This window comes from Pan paniscus, chromosome 2 (assembly GCF_029289425.2).
Source record: "Pan paniscus chromosome 2, NHGRI_mPanPan1-v2.0_pri, whole genome shotgun sequence".
NCBI lineage: Eukaryota > Metazoa > Chordata > Mammalia > Primates > Hominidae > Pan > Pan paniscus.
Window position 1 is genome coordinate 127,807,025 of NC_085926.1, and position 19,124 is coordinate 127,826,148.

General features: G+C 40.9%; 1 protein-coding gene across 10 annotated transcripts in view; it reads right to left on the bottom strand.

Moving 5' to 3' along the window:
- The window catches only part of TMCC1 (transmembrane and coiled-coil domain family 1), a 246,278-nt gene that overhangs the window by 226,907 nt on the left and 247 nt on the right, over positions 1 to 19,124 (bottom strand). For 2 of the 10 annotated variants that reach the window (XM_055110438.2, XM_063602572.1), the window contains exon 1: positions 5,976 to 6,111. The exons of 1 other annotated variant lie outside the window; for it this stretch is intronic. Coding sequence is in view for 3 of the 9 variants with exons in the window: in XM_055110440.2 (XP_054966415.1) it covers positions 5,976 to 6,179 (204 nt within the window). In the remaining 6 variants the exon portion in view is untranslated. Of the gene's footprint in view, positions 1 to 5,975; positions 6,230 to 18,840; positions 19,108 to 19,124 lie in introns of those variants that run through there. 7 more of the 10 variants (XM_055110440.2, XM_034957345.4, XM_034957344.3 and 4 more) reach the window with 7 other exon arrangements.

Below are 19,124 nucleotides of genomic sequence, written 5' to 3' on the forward strand. Positions count from 1 at the left end.
GCATAATGCCTTGCCTATAATAGATTCTCAAATGTCTTCTGACTCAATTTACTATGGAATCAATTCCACAAGCTGCCACTTACGGCATCTAAGAATCTAAAAAATAGCGGCTAGAACTGAGCACAGTGGTTCACACCTGTAATCCCAGCACTTTGAGAGGCTGAGGTGGGAGGACTGCTTAAGCCCAGGAGTTCAAGATCAGCGTTGTCTACATAGCAACACCCTATCTCTGCAAAAAACAAATTAAATAAATAAAACATACAGGGCAGGTGCAGTGGCTCATGTCCATAATCCCAACACTTTGCAAGGCTGAGGTGGAATGACTGCTTGAGACTAGGAGTTCAAGACCAGCCTGGGCAACATAGCAAGACCCCATCTCTACAAAAAATACAAAAATTAGCTGGGTATGGTGGCGCACACCTGTAGTCCTAGCTACTTGGGAGGGTGAGGTGGGAGGATGGCTTGAGCCCAGCAGTTTGAAGTTGCAGTGAGCTATGATTGCACCACTGCACTCCAGCTGAGCAAGAGCAAGAGCCTATCTCTAAAAAAATAAATAAAATAAAATGAAAAGTAGAAAATAAACTTCATATATTTGAACCTTTCTCTTCATAATCAAAGTCTGTCAGATAATTACTTAACTCTGTTTTCCTTATTCTCCACAATATTTGAGTACTGTCTTAAGTTGTCGGAAAGGAAAATCAGCTCATAACAACCTTCTCTGGGTTTTCCATATGCCCACACTGCATTAAGATGACCAATACCAGAAGCAGGCATGGTGGCACATCTGTAGTCGCAGCTACTCAGGATCTAAGGTAGGCGGATCACTTGAGCCCAGTAGTTCATCTAGCCTGAGCAATACAGCAAGATTCCATTGCTATTTAAAAAAAAAAAAAAATGGCCAGGTGCGGTGGCTCACACCTGTAATCCCAGCACTGTGGGAGGCTGAGGCAGGTGATCACCTAAGGTCAGGAGTTTGAAACCAGCCTGGCCAACATGGCGAAACCCTGTCTCTACTAAAAATACGAAAAAGAATTAGCTGGGTGAGGTAGCCGGCGCCTGTAATCCCAGCTACTCGGCAGCTGAGGCAGGAGAATCGCTTGAACCCTGGAGGCAGAGGTTGCAGTCAGCCGAGATCGCACCACTGCACTTCAGCCTAGGGGACAGAGCAGGACTCCGTCTCAAAAAAAAAAAAAAAAAAAAACAAACACAAACACACCCAAAAAAGATTACTCATACCAGTGTGAGACCACTAACAAGTCTTGGCCCCAATCTGTTACTTCATTTCCACTAAAACATAAACTCCATTAGGGTAGAAACTTTTATCCACTGTATCTCCAACACCTACAACAGGGCCAACAAATATGAAAGTAATCAATACATATTTTTTTAAATAAATGAAGAAAAAGAGGTCTTCCATAAAAGCCAAGAATAAGTTATGTCTAACCACACCCACCCACTTTGGTTATTTACATAAGCTCATCTGGCTGAGTATGCTACATAGACTGGATACTTTTACCAAAGAATAATAAAATAGGGCCGGTGCCGTGGCTCACGCCTGTAATCCCAGCACTTTGGGAGGCCAAGGCGGGCGGATCACCTGAGATTGGGAGTTCAAAACCAGCCTGACCAACACGGAGAAACCCCGTCTCTATTAAAAATACAAAAAACTAGCTGGGTGTGATGGCACATGCCTGTAATCCCAGCTACCTGGGAGGCTGAGGCAGGAGAATTGCTTGAACCTGGGAGACAGGGTTGCAGTGAGCCGAGATCACACCGCTGCACTCCAGCCTGGGGAACAAGAGCAAGATTTCATCTCAAAAAAAAAAAAAAAGTTTAAAATATCATTGGTCCTTAAAGTTATACACTCATTCTTTTGATAATTGCTATGTTGAACACAACCTGCTAACTGCTTTACAATGATTTAAGTAAGCACTAGTGATTTGAACCCAGGTTTAATGCCTGGCTCAAAAAAAAAAAAAAAAAAAAGAATAAATATAAGTGTGAAGAGGTTCTCACAAGCCCCACTGACAGAACAAAGACTATATTTAAAGTGCCTTTCAGCCCTATAACCTAAGAAAGAAGAGTAGCTGACAGCCAATTAGCTCCTAGCCAATCCTTACATTTTTTCTTTTTCATAATAATTGCTAAGGACAATTTTTAAAATCCTGAAGACATGAATCAAAAATAAAGGAGCCAGGTTCAGTGGCTCATGCCTATAATCTCAGCATTTTAGAAGGCTGAGGCAGGAGGATTGCTTGAAGCCAAGAGTTTGAGACCAGCCTGGGCAACACATGCAGACCTCATCTCTACAGAAAAATAAATAAATAAAATTTTAAAAAATAAACCCTGAAGGGCTGGGCGCGGTGGCTCACGCCTGTAATCCCAGCACTTTGGGAGGCTGAGGCGGGAGGATCACAAGGTCAAGAGATTGAGACCATCCTGGCTAACATGGTGAAACTCCGTCTCTACTAAAAATACAAAAGAAAATTAGCCAAGCATGGTGGCAGGCGCCTGTAGTCCCAGCTACTCGGGAGGCTGAGGCAGGAGAATCGTGTGAAACTGGGAGGCGGAGCTTGCAGTGAGCCGAGATCGTGCCACTGCACTCCAGCCTGGACAACAGAGCGAGACTCCATCTCAAAATAAATAAATAAACCCTGAAGATCTCCTCAAAGTAAATTTTCCAATATTACTTTAAATGAATAATTAATAAAGACAGTTGTTAATAATATTACTTACATATCTTAAATCTTCTCCTGCCAAGAACATCTACCCAGAGTTACAGATTTTTATCTGAATACCCAGTCTCATCAGGGTTTAGGAAATGTTTTGCATTTGGAAAGACAACATCTCCAATCAGTCTTTAACCTCCAACTGCTCCACTAAAACTACCCTTTATCAAGGTTACCAATAACTGCCACATTGTTAAATCAAATAGTTAATTCTCAGCCCTCATCTCAATTGTAGTATTTGACACAGTTGATCACTCCCTATTCCTTGAAACACTTTCCTCATTAGACTCCAGGATACTCTCTAACCTAGTTTTCATCTTAACTCTCCAGCCACTGCTACTAAGTTTTCCTTGATGTTTCCTTCTCATCTTCCCCAACTCTAAACTCTGGAAATTAAGTTCTTCAACTGCTTCTTACTTCCATCTCTACTCACTTAATTGGAGATCTCATCCAGCTTTCTGGATTTAAATATAATCTATTTTAACAATACCCAGAGGTATATGTCCAAGCAGATCCTTCTCTCCTGAATTCCAGATTCATAAACCCAACTGTTTACTCAACATCCCTAAGTCTTTTTTTTTTTTTTTTGAGACAGAGAGTCTCACTCTATGACCCAGGCTGGAGTGCAGTGGTGCAATCTTGGCTCATTGCAACCTCCACCTCCCAGGTTCAAGCAATTCTCCTGCCTCAGCCTCCCAAGTAGCTGGAAATACAGGCATGTGCCACCACGCACAACTAATTTTTTGTATTTTTAATAGACATGCGGTTTCACCATGTTAGCCAGGGTGATCTTGATCTCCTGATCTCATGATCCACCTGCCTCGGCCTCCCAAAGTGCTGGGATTACAGGCGTGAGCCACCGTGCCCAGCTTTTTTTTTAATGTTTTTATTTTTATTTTTATTTTTTTTTTGAGACAGAGTTTCGCTCTTTTAGCCCAGGCTGGAGTGCAATGGCGCAATCTCGGCTCACTGCAACCTCTACCTCCCAAGTTCAAGTGATTCTCCTGCCTCAGCCTCCCAAGTAGCTGGGATTACAGGCGCCTACCACCATGCCTAGGTAATTTTTTACTTTTTTTTTTTAGTAGAGACGGGGTTTCACGGCATTCGCCAGGCTGGTCTTGAACTCCTGACCTCAGGTGATCTGCCCGCCTCGGCCTCCCAAAGCACTGGGATTACAGGCGTGAGCCACTGCGCCTGGCCAACATCTCTAAGTCTTAATAGGCATGTTTAATTTATGTCTAAAACTGAGCTTCTGTTACTTCTCCTGCAAACTTGTTCTTCTTTCTTTCAGTCTTCTCCATCTCAATAAATGACAACTGCATTCTTCCAGAAACTCAATACAAAAACCTTAACTCTTTCCTTTCTTTCACAGCACATATCCAATCTATCAGCAAAACCTGCTGACTCTACTTGAAAAATATATCCAGAATCAGATCATGTGTTACCACAGTCACTGCTACTCTCTAGCACAAACCACATTTTCTCTCACCTTGATTACAGTAATAGGCTCCAAACTAGTATTTCTGCTTTTGTCCTTGCCCAATCCACCACTATCTACTCAGCAGCCAAAGAAATGAAAATGTCAAAATATAAATCAGATCATGTCACCCTGCCCAAACGCTCCAAAGACTTCCTATTTTGCTCAGTGTAAATGCTGAAGTCCTACAAAGACCAGCAGCAGCAGCAGCACCTGGGAGCTTATTAGAATTAGGCCCTACCCTAGACCTATGAAATTAGAGTCTAAATTTTAATAGGAACCCTCAAGGTAATTCATGTGCACATTGAAGTTTGAAAAGCACTTCCATAAAGCACCACAAAATAAGGACCCACCCTCACCATTCCTCAGGCAAGCTTCTGTCTCAGGACATGTACACTGTGATTCACTATGCCTAGAATGCTCTTCTCATATATGTGTATGGCTCACTCCTTCACTTCTTTCAAGCCCTTACTCAAATGTCACCTTCTGTATGAAGCCATCTGTGAACACTCAACCCCTTCCCCTCAATACATTCTATTCCTGCTTTCCTTTTACTTTTCTCTTTAGAATTTGTCATCATAAATTTAAAAATGACAGTTATGCATTATTTATTTATTTCAGGCCAGGGATGGTGGCTCATGCCTATAATCCCTGGATTTTGGGAGGCCGAGGTGGAAGGATCACTTGAGCCCAAGAGTTCGAGACCAGCATGGGCAACATAGCGAGACCCTCATCTCTACAAAAAATAAAAATATTAGCTGATCACAGTGGCATATGCCTGCAGTCCCAGCTACTTGAGACACTGATGCAGGGGACTGTTTGTGCCCAGGAATGTGAGATTGCTGTGAGCTACAACTGCACCCTTGCACTCCAGCCTGGGCAACAGAACAAGACGTTGTCTTAAAAAAAAAGGTTTCAGAAAGAAAAATTGAGTCTTTGAGTGAAAACAACAGATATACCTATAACTGTCTACAACGCAATAACAATCCTTTACATTGATAAAAATCTTTCATGCAAATTTTCTTATCTGATTCTCAATAACCCCAAGAGCTGTGTAAAGCAAGTAATGATAAGCCCTTTTTAAAGGTGAGAAAACAAACATACTTTAACTCTCAAAGCATGGAAGTAATAATGTCAAACCTGGGACTGAAGTCTCAATTTTTAGTTCAAAACTCTACAATATCACACCTCCTCTTGCCAATGAAACTGAACCAGACTATGAAATCATACAGCCATAATATTATGCTAAGGTTACTAAGCTTTCCTAAACCATCCAGTGTCTATGCAGAATGAGAACAAATTCAGTTTACCCAAGTCACAATTTCAATTTGAGAAATAAGAATGCAAGCTACAGCTGGGCACAGTGGCTCACACCTGTAATCCCAGCACTTTGGGAAGCTGAGGTGGGGGATCACTTGAGCCCAGGAGTTTGAGACCAGCCTGGGCAATACAGCAAGACTCTGTCTCTATTATAAAAAATAAAAATTTAATTTAAAAGAAAAAAATTCAAGCTGCTCCCCGTTACTTGTAAGTCTAATCCCGTGTCTAATAACATTCAGGAAGAATGTAGGAAATGAGCTGTTTCATTATATACATTAAGAAAGTTCTTGTTGAGCTACAGATGCTAGAAAAAAAGAGAAAATGGGAGAAAGGAAGGTGGAACAAGTAAATGAATGAGAACTGAGTTATAGAGAGGAAAGTATAATTATTTTATACTGTTCTGAGTGCCTGGGTGATGTGATTTTGCAGTAGAAGAAAAAACGACATACCTCCTCAAAATCCCAGCAATAGCTTCCCTTTCTTTGCATAGGTGAGGATGAACAGTTGTAATCCAAAAGGTTTCCCAAAAAGTTATTTTTTAAAAAGACATAGAAACAGAAGATCCATATGAAAAAGAGATCCAATCTGGGAGGATGGACACTGTGTCTTCTAAATCTTGTGACCAAAGGCAACTGTTCACCGAGCGTCAGCATCTGAAGAAAGTGCTAACTGTGGATGTGTCTTCTCCAGAGATTAATACCTGCTGGGACAGAGAAGCAAGAAAAGGAGAAAGAACTACTGAATGCAAATGACTGTCTGACAAGCAATGACAGGCTGAGCATCCCAACTTTGAAAGGCCAAAACCCAAAATGCCCCAAAATCTGAAAACTTTTGAGTCCCAACATGATGCTCAAAAGACACACTCATTGGAGCATTTCAGAGTTCAGACTTTCCAACTATGGATGCTCAACTGATAAGTATAATACAAATATTCCAAAATCTAAAAAAAATCTGAAATACTTCTGGTCTGAAGTATATCAGTTCTCAGGCTGCAAATTTTTTTTCTTTTTTTTTGAGACAGAGTTTTGCTCTTGTTGCCCAGGCTGGAGTGCAATGGTGCAATCTTGGCTCACTGCAACCTCCACCTCCCAGGTTCAAGCGATTCTCCTGCCTCATCCTCCCAAGTAGCTGGGATAACAGGCGCTTACCACCATGCCAGGCTAATTTTTGTATTTTTAGTAGAGACTGGGTTTCACCATGTTGGCCAGGCTGGTCTTGATCTCCTGACCTCATGATCCCCCTGCCTCGGCCTCCCAAAGTGCTGGGATTACAGGCGTGAGCCACCTGCGCCCAGCCTAAAATTTTTTAAATTAACATTAGTGAACAAAAAGTGATCACATGGAGGTAATACCAGTGACCACGCCCAGCTGGCACTGAGTTATCAATGACAGCAATAAGCAAAAGTACACTTTTGCAGGTAATCCAGCTCTCTCTCTGATAATAGTAAAGAAAATATTAAAATCTATTTCAAGTTTTGTGTAGCAAAATCATGGTCATATCACGCAACGAATCCTAGATAAATATTTGTCTGCAGTCTGCCAAACAGAGCAACCATTCTGGCAACTTATAAAACAAATATCATAGAACTACTAATGCAGATGTCCACTCTCAGCAGAAAATGTAGAATAATCATATAAAAAAAACATATGTAGGTTTTGGCAGAGAAACTAAAAGTTAACATGAAAACAAAGGGACATAAATGTTAATATGACATACAGGGTGGTTTGCATACCTTTTTAGCTAACATACAGAACAAGAAATCTGTTATATTTTCGCAACAAATTGAGGCAGTATTTATTGATACCTGCTACATCACTGCATTTCTATCAAATCACAAATTATAGAATATATAAAATGAAATATATGGGATGGAACTAGCAGCAGTCAAGACACAGCAGAAGGAAAGACGAGTGAATGTAAAGACACAGAAATAAAAACTATCCAAAATGAAACCCAAAATATAAGACCAAAGAGAAAGAGCAGAGCATCAGTAAGGTATGGGACAACTTCAAGAACCTAATAATATATATGTAACTGGAATCCGAGGAGCGATGTGTGACTATTTGGAGAAATAATAGCCAAAGATGTTCCAAATCTGATGAAAAGTATAAACCCACAAACTCAAAAAGCTTAACAACAAGAGCAAAAAACTCAAAAGAAAGCTTATACTCCACCAGGGCACAACAAAATCAAATTCCTTGAAACCAGACATAAAGAAAAATCTTAAAAGGAGCCAGAGGAATATGGAACGAGAGAAAATATTTACAGATCATCTATCATCCAGAATATAGAGAACTCTTAAAACTCAAAACAAAAACAACCTGATAAAAATGGGCAAAGGATATTTCTACGAAGGAGATACATGAATGGCTGATAAACACATAAAAAGATGCTCAATATCACAAATAATTAGGGAAATGCAAATCAAAACTACAATCAGATACCACTCATACCCATTAGGGATAGCTATGATTAAAAAAAAAAAAACAGAAAACAACAAGTGCTGGCAAGGATATGGAGAAAGTGTAACCCTTGTGCACTGCTGATAGGAATGTACGATGCTACAGCCACTGGGGAAAACAGTATGGAAGTCCTAAAAAAATGAAAATAGAATTACCATATGATCCAAAATTCCACTTCTGGGTTTATAGCAAAAAAGACTTAAAGTGTGGTCTGTAAGAGATATCTGTACAGTCATGTTCACAGCAGCATTATTCATGATAGCCAAAAAGTGGAAGCAACTCAAGTGTCATATGTCCATGAACAGATGCATAGATAAGCAAAATGTGGTATATCATATACAATGGAATACTATGCAGTCTTAAAAAGAAAGAACATTCTGAAAAATACTACAACATGGATGAACCTTCAGGACATTATATTAAGTGACAGGAGACAGTCACAAAAAGACAAGTACTGTATGATTCCACTTATATGAGGTACCTAGGGTAGTCAAATTCAAAGACAGTAGAATAGTGGCTTCCAGAGGCCAGAGGAGGGGGTCTGGGGAGTTAGTGTTTAAAAGACTTTCAGTTTGCAAGATGAAAGGAGTAATGGAGATGGATGATAGTGATGGTTGCACAACATTATGAATGTATTTAACATTACTGAACACCACACTTAAAAATGGTTAAAATCAGCCAGGCGTGGTGGTTTATGCCTGTAATCCCAGCACTTTGGGAGGCCAAAGTGGGCAGATCACCTGAGGTCAGGAGTTCGAGACCAGCCTGGCCAACGTGGTGAAACCCTGCCTCTACTAAAAACACACACACACACACACACAAAATTAGCCAGGTATGGTGGCACATGCCTGTAATCCCAGCTACTTGGGAGGCTGAGGCAGGAGAATCGCTTGAACCCGGGAGGCGGAGGTTGCAGTGAGCTGAGATCGCACCACTGCACTCTACCCTGGGTGACAGAGCGAGACAATCAATCAATCAATAAGGTTAAAATGGGCCAGGTGTGTTGACTCATGCCTGTAATCCCAGCACTTTGGGAGACCAACATGGGAGGATTATTTGACCCCAGGAGTTTGAGATCAGTCCGGGCAACATGGTGAGGCCCCATTTCTACAAAAAATTGTAAAAATTTGCCAGGAATGGTGACAGGCACCTGTGGTCCCAGCTATTCAGGAGGCTGAAGTGGAAGGATCACTTGAACCTAGAAGGTCAAGGCTGCAGTAATTCGTGTTTACACCACTGCACTCCACCCTGGGTGACAGAGCGAGACACTGTCTCAAAAACACACAAACAAAAAATGGTTAAAATGGTAAATTTTTAATTATATGTATTTTACCACAATAAAAAAAATATATTTTTTGGGCTGGGAGCAGTGGCTCACACTTGTAATCCCAACACTTTGGGAAGCCAAGAGGGATCAATCACTTGAGGCCAGGAGTTCAAGACTAGCCTGACCAACTTGGTTTCACCAACATGGTGAAACAAGATGGTGAAACCTCGCCTCTATTTTATTTTATTTTAGAAATAAAAAAATTAAATTAAAAAAAGAAAAAATATATTTTTGAAAGAAAAATAAAAGCAGCCAGAAGGAAACAACCACACATTACATACAGAAAAATAAACCCAATGAAAGCAGATTTCTCATTGGATACAAAGCAGGCCAGAAGATGGTGAAACAGCATCATAAAGAAACGTCAACAGTAATTACATATCCTGTGAAAACAGTTTCGAAAACTAAAAACAAATTAAAGTCTTCAGATGTCCAAATACTAAAAGGATTCATTATCAGCAAATGTGCACTACAAGAAACATTAGAAATCCTTCAATCAGAAGGAAAATCATACCACACAGAAATCTAGAACTATACAAAAGAACAAAGAGCACCAAAAAAAGGTAAAATATATGAATAAACAAAATATACACGCATACTGGACAAAGACTTTTATAATAGTATGAGCAGAATCATTTACATTATTAAAATAAAGAAAAAAGCAATATCAAGAATTTTCAGGCTGGGCGTGGTGGCTCACACCTGTAATCCCAGTACTTTGGGAGGCTGAGACGGGAGGATCGCTTGAGCCCAGGAATTGGAGACCAGCCTGGGCAACATAGTGCAACCCCATTTCTACAAAATAAAATTAAAAAAGAATTTATACATATCTTCCAACATGCTTGTCTTCCACAAACTTCAAAGTACCCTGATTATTAGAATTAGAACTCAGTTCCCATCACACTTTCCTACAAATCAGTCAATATTATTTCTTCTTTATAAAATGAAGCTCTAAAGTACAAGCTATTTGTCTGATAACAGAGTCTTTTGAAGAAATAAAATTAAAACTAAAATCTCCTTGTTTCCAGCTTAGTATTCTACTACATAAACAGTGGTTTTCAAAATCTTTGAAGGGCTTGCCTACAGAGAAATTCTTTGAGATAAAAAAAATGGTGGTCAATATATAATTTATCGATTTTTTTCACTGTCTCAATGGAACTCGAAAGTCATTTACAAATGAGCTACAGCAGGCAGGGCGTAGTGGCTCATACCTGTAATCCTAGCACTTTGGGAGGCCGAGGCAGGCAGGTTGCTTGAGCGCAGGATTCAAAACCAGCCTGGGCAACATGGTGAAACCTCATCTCTACAAAAAATGCAAAAATTAGCCAGAGACGGTGGGACACACCTGCAGTCCCAGCTACTCGGGGAGCTGAGGCAGGAGGATTGCTTGAACCCGGGAGGTCCAGGCTCCAGTGAGCTTTGATTGCACCACTGCACTCCAGCCTGGGTGACAAAGTGAGACCCTGTTTCTACCTAAATAAGTAAATAAATAAGCTACAGCAAAGAATGTTCCTTGTTTTCAAGAAATCTGAAAAACAACAATAGGTTTCAATGAATTGGTCAGGTTGTCCCAAACTGGCAAAAGAAGAAAACTTTTGCCAAGTCTTCCTGAGGAAAATGAATTTGTCAAAGCAAAGGTGTCAAAGCAATCACTGCAAAACAAAGCTTTGGGGTCAGGTGTTGAAGTAGAAAAAGGATCACCTGAGGTCAGGAGTTCAAGACCGGCCTGACCAACATGGTGAAACCCTGTCTCTACAAAAACACAAAAATTAGCCAGGCATGATGGCAGGTGCCTGTAATCCCAGCTACTCGGGAGGCTGAGGCAGGAGAATTGCTTGAACCCAGGAAGCAGAGGTTGCAGTGAGCTGAGATCGTGCCACTGCACTCCAGCTTGGGTGAGACAGAGAGACTTCATCTCAAAAAATAGAAAAAAGGAAAACAATATTTGATGCTATTCTATTATAGTTCAAACCTGAGGGAATGTGGTTAGTCAGAATAAAATCTCTGTAACATCACTGATGCCAAATAGATTACAGAATGGGAATCCTGCCTACTATCCCTCTGAATACATAATAGGTTTTTTTGTTTGTTTGTTTTTTGAGACAGAGTCTCACTCTGTCACCAGGCTGGAGTGCAGTGGCGCAATCTCGGCTCACTGCAACCTCCGCCTCCTGGGTTCAAGCAATTCTCCTGCCTCAGCCTCCCGAGTAGCTGGGATTACAGGCGCCCACGACCACGCCTGGCTAATTTTTGTATTTTTAGTAGAGACAGGGTTTCACCATGTTGGCCAGGATGGTCTCGATCTCTTGACCTCGTGATCCACCCACCTCAGCCTCCCAAAGTGCTGGGATTACAGGCGTGAGCCACTGTGCCCGGCTTGAATACATAATGTTAAATGCAATTCATACACTCGGAGACTGCTTGAGACCACTAGCAGACCTCATAACCCAACTGCACAGTGAGAGACCACTTGCTGCTCTCAGACAGATAACTGAATGGTTCACATAACTCAGGATGTTCTTCTGACAGAATTCTAGAGGAAGGCTACCTACTGTTACCCTATCTGGACCAAAATTCTTTATTCTATAAAGACAACAAGAAAATTATGTGATTTCAGTATTCACTAAGGAATACCATATTCCAGGAGAAAGTAGCATTCTTTCAGCACTTTATCCAAAGTCAAGCCATTGGAAAACTTTCTACTTTATATGATAATAAACTTATCAAAAGAAATACAGTGGTTACATACTCAAGAGAATTGAAAACGTATGTTCAAACAAAAGCTTATACAAGAATATTCAAGGCAGCATTATTCATAATAGCAAAAAAGCGGCATTATTCAGAACAGCCTACTGATGAACAGGTACACAAAACGTGGTGTATCCATACAATGGAATATTACTATGCCATAAGAAAGGAATGAAGTACTGATACTTGCTACAACATGGATGAATAAAAACACTGTTAAGTGAAAGACGCTAAAAACAAAAGGGCAAGCCGGGTGCAATGGCTCACACCTGTAATCCCAGCACTTTGGGAGGCTGAGGCAGACCGATCACTTGAGGTCAGGAGTTCAAGACCAGCCTGGCCAACATGGTGAAACCGTTTCTACAAAAAAAAAAAAATTAGCCAGGTGTGGTGTGTGCACCTGTAATCCCAGCTACTCGGGAGGCTGAGGCAGGAGAATCCCTGGAACCCGGGAGGCGGAGGTTGCAGTGAGCCGAGATCACACCACTGCACTCCAGCCTGGGAGACAGAGTGAGACTCCGTCTCAAATAAAATAAAATAAACAAAAAAACCCCCAAAAGGCCAGGTATTATGATTCCATTTATGTGACATGTTTAGAATAGGCAAACCCATAGGACAAAAATCAGACTGTGGTTGCCAGGGAACAAAGAGAGGGACTGCTTAATAGGTATGGGGTTTCTTTTTGGGGTGATGAAAATGTTCTAGAGTTTGACAGTGGTGGTGGCTGCACATGTTACACTGTGAATGAACTAAAAGCCACTTAACCGTAGATTTAAAATGGTTAACTACATATTTCAAATCATAAATTGTATTTTATAGGAATTTTACCTTCAGAAAAAAAAAATACTGGGCTAGGTGCACTGGCTCATGCCTGTAATCCCAGCACTTTGGGAGGCCAAGGAGGGCGGATCATGAGGTCAAGAGATCGAGACCACCCTGGCCAACATGGGGAAATCCCGTCTCTATTAAAAATACAAAAATTAGCTGGGCATGGTGGCATGAGCCTGTAGTCCCAGCTACTCAGGAGGCTGAGGCAGAAGAATCACTTGAACCTGGGAGGTGGAGGCTGCAGTGAGCCAAGATCGCGCCACTGCACTCCAACCTGGCGACAGAGCAAGACTCCGTCTCTCAAAAAAAAAAAAGACAACAAAAAAGAACTTCTAAATGTTATTTATCTTGTACCTGTATCTCCACTCCTTAACAAAATACTGTGAGCATTAAAAAAAAGACCACTCAAAAACACTTTTTAAAATATAATATATTGACATTCTAAAAAAGGCAAAACTATAGAGACAGTTAAAAGATCAGTGAGGTTGCCAGAGGCTGGTGTGAGGGAAGTAAATCAGTGAGAGACAAACTTTCCAGAGCTGTGGAACTAATCTGTATGATACTGTAATGTTAAACATAAAATACTAGAAGCTGTCAAAACCCATAGAAATTTATATCACAAAGAATAAACTTTAATGTGTGCAAATTCTTAAATAATTAGGAGATAAAGGTAGCTCAGCAAAAAATGCAGAACGTGACAAAATCTAAATCTATTACAAATACACGAGACGACTTCAGGAAGTAAGTAGGGAAAGCTGCTGACCTAAAAAACATTAGAAATGAGTGCTGTCTATAAAACCAAAGGCAAAAAGAACTATCTGTAAGTCTCTAGTTGATAAACTAGTTTCCCACAGGTATACAGATTAACAGTTCTGAAACCACTATACGTGTATGCTGGAATGGAATAATTAATTCTGGCAGATGGTGGGAGGCAGGTTTTTCACTGATGAAGCAGGAGGTTACATATAAGCAAGGTAAGGTTAGAATGATACATGTGGTAATGAATTAGAGTTGGAGACATCACGAAGTCATGTTTAGCTTAATAAAGACACAGTTACATATAGAAACATATATAGATATGTGTATATACACAGGTTAATATGTACACATATATCTCCTTCCTCCGTCACTTGAGAGGGCCTAGAAGCAACAACACTTCAGTACCAACAAGCACACCTATCACCCAGATCTTGGTTTGTAACACCATTCTTCAATAAAAGGTACCAGGGCTCCTTGAGAAATGACGGATTACAGGACTGGAGCAGAAAATATACAAGATGAACCTTAAGAGCATCTTATGTTGCCAGAAAGGAAGAAAGTACACACACAATGATGGAGATATGTCAAAGAGAAAGGATACAGGAGCCAACTTAAAGAGCTCCCAATGGCCAAAGCTGAAATAATTTAGCAATGAAATTTAAGTAGATACACCACCCTTAAGGAGGTAGAACATAACTCATCACCACTAAGTGTGGGCTGTACATAGTGACGATTTTCCAGAGTACAGTAGGAAAGAGAGGAGGAAAGAGTAACTTTGCAGAAAACAAACTCTGCCTCAAGCCAGATGAGCAGGGTTAACATCAACACTGATAAGTCATACTGGTAGTATACATCCCTAATATGTGATGAGAATGACACTTTAGCCCTGTGGTCTTCCTTCCAAAAGCATATTACATTCTTGGCCTAACCACAATAAAAACATCAGATAAATCCCAAAGAACGTTCTATAAAAATACCTGACCACGGCTGGGCACAGTGGCTCACGCCTGTAATCCCAGCACTTTAGGAAGCTGAGGAGGGTGGATTGCTTGGTTCTAGGAGTTCGAGACCAGCCTGGGCACCATGGTGAAACCCCATCTCTACAAAAAGTACAAAAATTAGCAGAGCATGATGGCACACATCTCTGGGCCCAGCTACTCCGGACATTGAGGTCAGAGGATCACTTGACCCCAGAGTGTTGAGGCTGCAGTGAGATGAGATCGTTCCACTGCACTCCAGTCTTGGTGACAGAGGGAGATCCTGTCTCAAAAAAACAAACAAACAAAACCTGACCAGTAATCTTCAAAACTGCCAAGGTCACTAAATACAATTTCTCAAGTCTGAGAAATTGTCACAACCAAGAGAAGCTAAGGAGACATAATTACTAAATGTAATGTGGTATTGTGGATGGGATCCTGGGATAGTGAAAGAACATTAAGGAAAAAACCTGTGGAAACCTGATAAAGTATGGTCTCTGTGATAATGTATCAATACTGGTTTATTAATACAGACAAATGATCACAGGAATGTAAGACGTTAATAATATGGGCAACAGTGTAGGATAGGCAGGAACTCTGCACTATCTTTGCAATGTTTCTGTAAATCTAAATTTTAAAGTCTATTTTTAAAAATTATAACAAATTTATGATCAACGGCATCCCTGGAATTTTACTCAGTGCATCTAGGACACAAAAGATACTTAAAATATGGTCTTTGCCTTCAAGAAGCTTGTTGTCGCAGAGTGAAGACAAATGCTCATGAAACTAGTATAAAATACAAAAATAAGAAAAAATTAAATTGAAGAGTAAAGATAAAAGTATATTAAGAATATAAAGAAGGTCTAGAATTATCAGGAAAGATTTGGTCAAGGAGATAAAACTTGAATTTGTACCTTAAAATGTACTTCAGAGTAGCAAAGTTAAAAAAAAAAAAAAAAGAATAAACTAAGCTCACTTACAAGAACAACCAGAAGGGTGAAGAAATAAGAAAAAGCTAACAGAAATTAAAATGGCTGGGGCATGGTGGCTCATGCTTATAAACCCAGCACTTTTGGAGGCCAAGGCAAGGGGGATCACTTGAGGCCAGGAGTTTGCCTAGGCAACATATGAGACCCCATCTCTCTCCATAATATCTTTAAAAAAAAGAAAAGTAAAAACATTCAGCTCTGAAAAGTGAAGACTTAAATAGGAGACATAATAGCAGTGCTCAAACACTTTAAGGGTCATGTGGCAGAACTAACAGAGTTACACCTATACCCATTTAACTTACAAGCCAACCTCTGGCAAAATGTGACCAATGCTCAAGGACAAAGAGAGTGACAGCTGTTCAGTGGAGCCACAACAGGAAATGCCAATATGGAAAGACAGGAAGCAGGTGGCTAAGTTCTCTACAACTTTTCAAAGGACAGTATGTATGTGAGCCCAAAGAAGTAAAAATCAGATTCTAATTCTGCAAATGTTTACTGACTATCTTAAGTGCCGGGCTCTTTCAAATACATTATCTTGTTTAATATTCGCAACACATCTATGAGCATGTATTAATGTAATAGAGGCTTAACATAAAAATAGAATTAAACCCTGCATGGAAACAGGAACATATCAAAATTCTATACCATCCCCCACTCTCTGATAGGGACTCCAGAGCAGTTTTAAAAAGCCAAACAGTCTGAAGGCCCAGATACCTATATAACAATTTATTTCCTCTTGCTCTTTCCCTCAGTCAAGCTCTGTGGCTCTCAGCCTTTCATATTCGTAAGAATTTTATACAACTATACATACAAAAACATGCAGACCATACTTTTTGAGCAATTTATGGAATTTTCCAGAAGAGTTTTCATCTTACATGATTTTAGCCTCATGCACTAACTTGAGGACCTAACCCTGGGATGAGGTACAACTCCACTGCAGTCTTACTCCATGGGTACTGTAAGGCAGGATCAGGAAGAGGAGACGGAAAGGTACCATCCTATTACATGAAGAACAACATTCTAACAAAGACATTAAATGTATTTACATAAAATGTAAGAATGACATGTTATGTGGGGAACTTCAACACTGGAAAACAAGAGCAGCTCATCTGCACCTGCAGACCTTTGCACTCACTGTTTCATTTACCAGGAAAGCGCTACCATTTTTCAGGTCACAACTCAAATACCTTCTCCTTAATGAGGCCTCCTCTCACTAAGTAACCCTCCACCCACCTTTCAGTCATTCACTTGTCACATCAGCTTGTTTTATTTTCTTCATAATTCATATTAGGGGTCAGCAAACATTTTCTATAAAAGGCCAGACTATAATCTATAGGCCAAATCCACCTTGCCCCGTTTTATATGGCTAACAATGGTTTTACATTTTTAAACGGCTAGGGGAAAATATTTTAAAAAACTCATTAATATTCTGTGACATGTGAAAATTTTATGAAATTCAAATTTCAGTGTCCCAAGTTTAACTGGAATATAAACATATTTGTTCACGTACTGTCTGTGGCTGCTTTTGTACTAAAACAGAATTGAGTAGTTGCAAAAGAGATCATATGGCCCAAAAACCCTGATATGTACTGTACTTTCTGGTCCTTTACCAAAAAAAGCTTACTAACCACTGATTTATATCATTATCTGAAATGATCCTATTTGCTTGTTTGTTGTATATTCCTCATTCCCATACATACAGAATAAAGCTTAATTAGGGAAGAGGCCTTGTCTGTTTTGTCCCAACAATGTAGCCCAGTACTTAGAAAACATCCTGGAACAAAGTAAGGGCTCAATAAACATTTGATGAATTAATGAATGATCCATAAATGCCACTCTGAGGAGCTTAAACCTAAGCCCTGAGCCATTATATGTTCTGCACATTTATGAGAGGCATAAGCAGTCTTGCAGAAAAGGGGAAATATTCTACTATCAAGAAGGCCCAGTTTAAAGTAATGGTGGTTGGTCACCAAGTAGTCTAGGGCACTGGGGTTCTTCATCAAATTGTAGACTACAGGTCTTTTGTGCTCATAAAAGAGTCCTTCTGCAAGGTGTCACAACACTGTCAGCGGTCTGTGCTTGTTTATCTTAAGATGCAAATGCTCTGAGAAATCTCATTCTTATACACAGTACACAGCACCTACACCACACCAAATCTTAATCAAAGCTCATAATTATAACAGTTCTACATCACATGCTAATGAATTTTTAACGTCTAAAATTTTCCTATGCTGCTGATCAGCAATCTATAAGCAGCTCAAAACTCTTTAGAAATTAAAAGGTTACCACCCACAGACCAGAAGCAGCTTTTTAATCTTTCTACACTAGCCAGAGAGTGGGTGTGTGATTGCAAAAAAATACAAGCCAACTCTGTTGGTAGAGGACAGGGTTATTAAGTTAAAATCCCATCTATAAGCATCGTTTTGTCACATGACACTAGTAAAACTACCACCTACTCACAATTTGAGTTTCAATCTCCTAATATACAGAGAAAAAAATGTATCTACCTCCTGGAACAAATCAAAGTTTTGTTTTATTTTAAAGCAGCTATCTGATATTTATGCCCTGGATTTTTTTTTTTTAAGAACAGAATAAGCTAATTTAGGAATTCACACCTTTCATAGAGATGCTTATGGTACAGGTACCTCTGACGGCTAGGCTCTACCAACACTAACGTGTAACGTGTCACAAAAGCCAACGGGCGTTGGGGGGGCCGGGGGTAGCCAACAGCTCAAGTGGGCTGCTTCACTCCGTGGCAGATTCACCTGGGGATTCCTCACCAAGAATGTTGTTAAGGGACGAACCAAACCAACCACAAATGATACCCCTTTACCGAGGCTGAAAAAGCAGAGATTCGCAAGCTATAAACGAATCTCTGGCCCTTTAGGGAAGGTGCAACTCGCTGCACCTCTTTCCCCTATCCTTCAGGGGTTAACAGGGGGCATCCTGAGGCCGAGACCAAGCCCAGCCAGCTCCTTCTCACATCCCACCTCCCACCACATATTCTCCCCAGTACGCCGGGCTCCCTCCTCCCCTCGAAAGACAGTTCAAAATCAAAACAAAAGGTGCAAAACTGGTTTCAGGTGGAAATGGCTGAGTCCTGGTGGCTAACTTCTGGGACGCCATGGCGATCGAGGGCTCCTAAAACCCCAGATCCCGACGGGAACCGGCTCCTAAACAGTCCCTCGGGCCTCGGCCCGACTTCTCACACGCCCCTCCCTCACCTCGGCCCTGGGATGCTGGGAAGGGAACGAGGCGAGGGGCTGGAGGGGAACCCCAGGTCAAAATGACAGCGGAATGAGCCGGGAAAGGAAAGAGGCCCCGTAGGATGCTGGGGGTCGAGTCCTAGGCCCGGGGCTTCAACCTCGAACGGGGGCGACGGCAGGTCCCAGCCCCGACAGGCCGCGAGCGGGAGGCCAGGCCCGTGTCCGCTGCGCCGCCAGGCCACGCTCCCTCACGACTGTCCCCACCCACCGCGGAGGGCTGTGAGGGGGCCGCGACCGCCGCC